The following is a 3,274-nucleotide window of genomic DNA, read 5'->3' as shown; positions in this document are numbered from 1 at the left end:
GTGTGTGTGTGTGTGTGTGTGTGTGTGTGTGTGTGTGTGTGAAACAAATTCAAGCAGTAAATATTAAATTTGTAGATTGTTTCTCAATGTTAGATAATAGAAAAAAAAATAATTAGTACTTCTTTTTATTTTGAATATGAAATTAATAAAATTAAAAATCAAGTTTAACACAAACACAGTAAATAATAAATATATCAAAAAGAAATCGAAAATCTAAATTCATTTAACTGAAGCAAAATTAAAAATGAAAAAGTGATAAAATATTCCATTTCTTTATAACATTACCATTATCTAAACCTTAAGATAAATTTTAAATTTCTTCAAGAACACAAATTTTGTCTGAAAGACTGGTGTTATGATAAGAAACAGAACATGATAAAATGTTAAATGAATATGAAAACAAAATAATTCTAAGTTGGCTAACTATGAAAGTAGTTGCCTTTAGAAGCCAATTTGAATTGAACCATTTAAACATATAGAAAGGAGAAACAAATTCCTTATGTTTGATCTTATAATTCATAACATAACTATATCATAAAAACAAATAATTTATTGCAAGATATTAACTTTTAAAGTAAGGCCAAAACTGGAAAGTTTTCAGAATAACTATCAAAACAGTCTCCTTGATTTCCATTATGAAATAATCTAATGAATGAAAATTGGCTTTTATTGAGTGGATCTTTTAAAGAAAGATAACCCTAGTTTGTAAAAAATTACTTTTTCCTCAATTTCACAATTTATACAAAAACATTTTATCAAAATCATAAAAGAAAAAAAAATCCCCATATCAAGAATTTTGATTTTTGTTGTTTTATTGGTTGGTGAAAATAGAATAGCACAATATAGCAGTATTTAAGTGAACAAACATTAAGTTAATGACACCCAATACCATACTGGAAACCAATCAGTAAGTTACTTAAGGAACAATGAAACATTAATTTTCAAACCATATAAAATTAATAGTTCAATAGCTTCTAACCACAATAAAGGCAGCTGATATTGTGTCTTTTCTGCACAGTTGGCTTCATATGGTCAAATAAGGAAACTGATTCCATAATTAACACTTTGTGAAACAATTTTGTCTGGGTAGTACAATTTTATCATACATACATATAATAAATAATGAAATAACTGCTGAAAATTCAGCCAGGAAAGCATTTACTAATGAATAACTTACAATTTGCACAGAAATATACTTATAGAAGTATAGCTAAAATTTATTTTTTCTTTTATGAAAATTTAGTTAAGAGCACACAATTGTTAACGATAGCACACAATGCTACCATAATCATTAAAAATTTCTCTCCAAATAAAGGGCTGTGCCCAAAACGCCAGTATTCTTGTCTCATAAAGATAAGAATACTAACTAAAAATAATTTAGTAAATATGCAAATTTACTAAACAATTTTTGCTGATAGACTGATTTCTTTTATTCACACAAGATTGTTTGTTACATAAATGTTCCTTGAAAATGGCTGCTACAAGAGTGATCAAAGTTTGAAAAGCTAAGATACCAAATTGTTTGTAATAATGAAGACCCTAATTTAGCAGCAGCTAATAGCCAACTAAATCAAGTGTTTGTTTAAACAAAGATGCATGGGAAAAAAAAAAATTTGTTGGAAACTGATTTCAGAACAACAGTTCCCAATGTAAATATAATCCATCCGTTCAACTAATTAGAAAAAGCTTTAAACAGGTGATGGCATTTAAACCTACATATGTGGAAACCTGTAAGCAATTTATGCTTATGTATAACCCGTTTTGGGTAAAAATTGGAGGAAATCAAACCTCTTTCACAGACACACACATTCCATAAAACATAAGTATTTTATAATATAACTTCATTTCAAATGTTTAATTTGAAGGCAAACAATAGAATTTCCTTTATTTTTTAACAAATAAAAGATTCAATTTAATTATTCTTTAATGTATAGAATTAACCAACAAGAGTTGTAACAGGATAAAAGGACATCTAACACTGAGGCTTTGAAAGAAAGAGATTCAGAATATTTTCCTTGATAAGCGATGTGTCTATAGATACATAAAATGGAATTTAAATGTTAAAAATTCTATAATATAAGAAATATTTCAAATATCAGGACTTTTTAAAATTTATGAATAATTTGATTTTTTAAGAGATACATAGATTATTAAACTTTAAATATTAATAATACACTTTTAAAATTCAGCTGCATTGGATTTTAAGAAAATTTTACATAATATTTGTCATCTGAGATTTTCAATGCAAATACTTAAAAATGAAGGTGTTTTGTTACCATAGTAATAAACTTACCTTATGAGAAGGAGCTAGTCCAATAGGTTCATTAAGCTGATGTGAAGATTCATTCACTAAAATAAAATGTGTTTGATAAATTCATAAAATGCAAGGAAACTGGCTTCTTAAAAAAAATCATGAAATGCTGATAAAATATAATGCAGTGTTGGTTACAGTATTAAGAAAATCTTTTAGAATCACAATAATCCACTGATTTGGATAAAAATTGTTTTTGGTGGTACAAATTGGATAGAATACAGAAAGATTTAAAGAAAAATATGTACAATTTTTATTATAAATGAAATTTTTCTTTTTAATTTTGAAAAGTATATTAATTATTGAAATTAAAAGAATATTAATGTTAAAAATCAATGTTAACATGACAATGAACTGAGTTCGTTTTGTAACTGGTTCTCTCACATTTTAAGTGATTCATCAAAGGTTCTCAACTGTTCAAAAATAACTAGAGATGACAGCGCATATAAATATACACGTTATGTATAAAGGATAAAAATTACCAGCTGTGGGATGTTCTGTCTGGGAGCCTAAGTTACCTTGATGTCCCTCTGTGGTCCCAGTAGTAGTGGTGGTGGTGGTAGTAGTGGTAGTAGTAGCACACGTAGTAGTAGTAGTAGCTGTTGTTGTTATAGTAGCAGTAGGTTGCTGAGGTGGTTGTGAAGTAGACGGTGGTTGCGATGTTGGCAGACCCTGTGACTGATGAGGTGTGGCCATCTGTTGTGGTTGTAGAGGTAATTGTGTTTGAGAGGTCTGAATATTTGGAGTTTGGGATGTAGAAGTTGATGGTTGTCCATCTTGGCCGCTTGGAACATCTGATGCCTTCTGTTGGGCTTCAGCAGCCTTGCGTTCATTATCACGCCGAGCTTGAGAAATTCGGTCTCGAATTTGTTTACCTACTATTCTAATTTCTTCCTCTTGTAAAAATCCTGATTTCACCTTTAGAATAAACATGTCAGTAAAATTAATTATGCTTTATATATA

General features: G+C 28.5%; 1 protein-coding gene across 1 annotated transcript in view; it reads right to left on the bottom strand.

Moving 5' to 3' along the window:
- Positions 1-3,274, bottom strand: part of LOC106880299 (serine/threonine-protein kinase WNK1) — a 78,758-nt gene that overhangs the window by 40,161 nt on the left and 35,323 nt on the right. Inside the window, exons 7-8 of the mRNA XM_052967677.1 lie at positions 2,794-3,229; positions 2,294-2,349 (exon numbers count right to left, since the gene is read on the bottom strand). Coding sequence (XP_052823637.1) covers positions 2,294-2,349; positions 2,794-3,229 — 492 coding nt within the window. The remainder of the gene's footprint in view (positions 1-2,293; positions 2,350-2,793; positions 3,230-3,274) is intronic.

Source organism: Octopus bimaculoides, chromosome 4, assembly GCF_001194135.2.
Source record: "Octopus bimaculoides isolate UCB-OBI-ISO-001 chromosome 4, ASM119413v2, whole genome shotgun sequence".
Lineage (NCBI taxonomy): Eukaryota > Metazoa > Mollusca > Cephalopoda > Octopoda > Octopodidae > Octopus > Octopus bimaculoides.
Note: the sequence above shows the minus strand (reverse complement) of the source record. Positions and strands in the feature narration are given on the sequence as shown.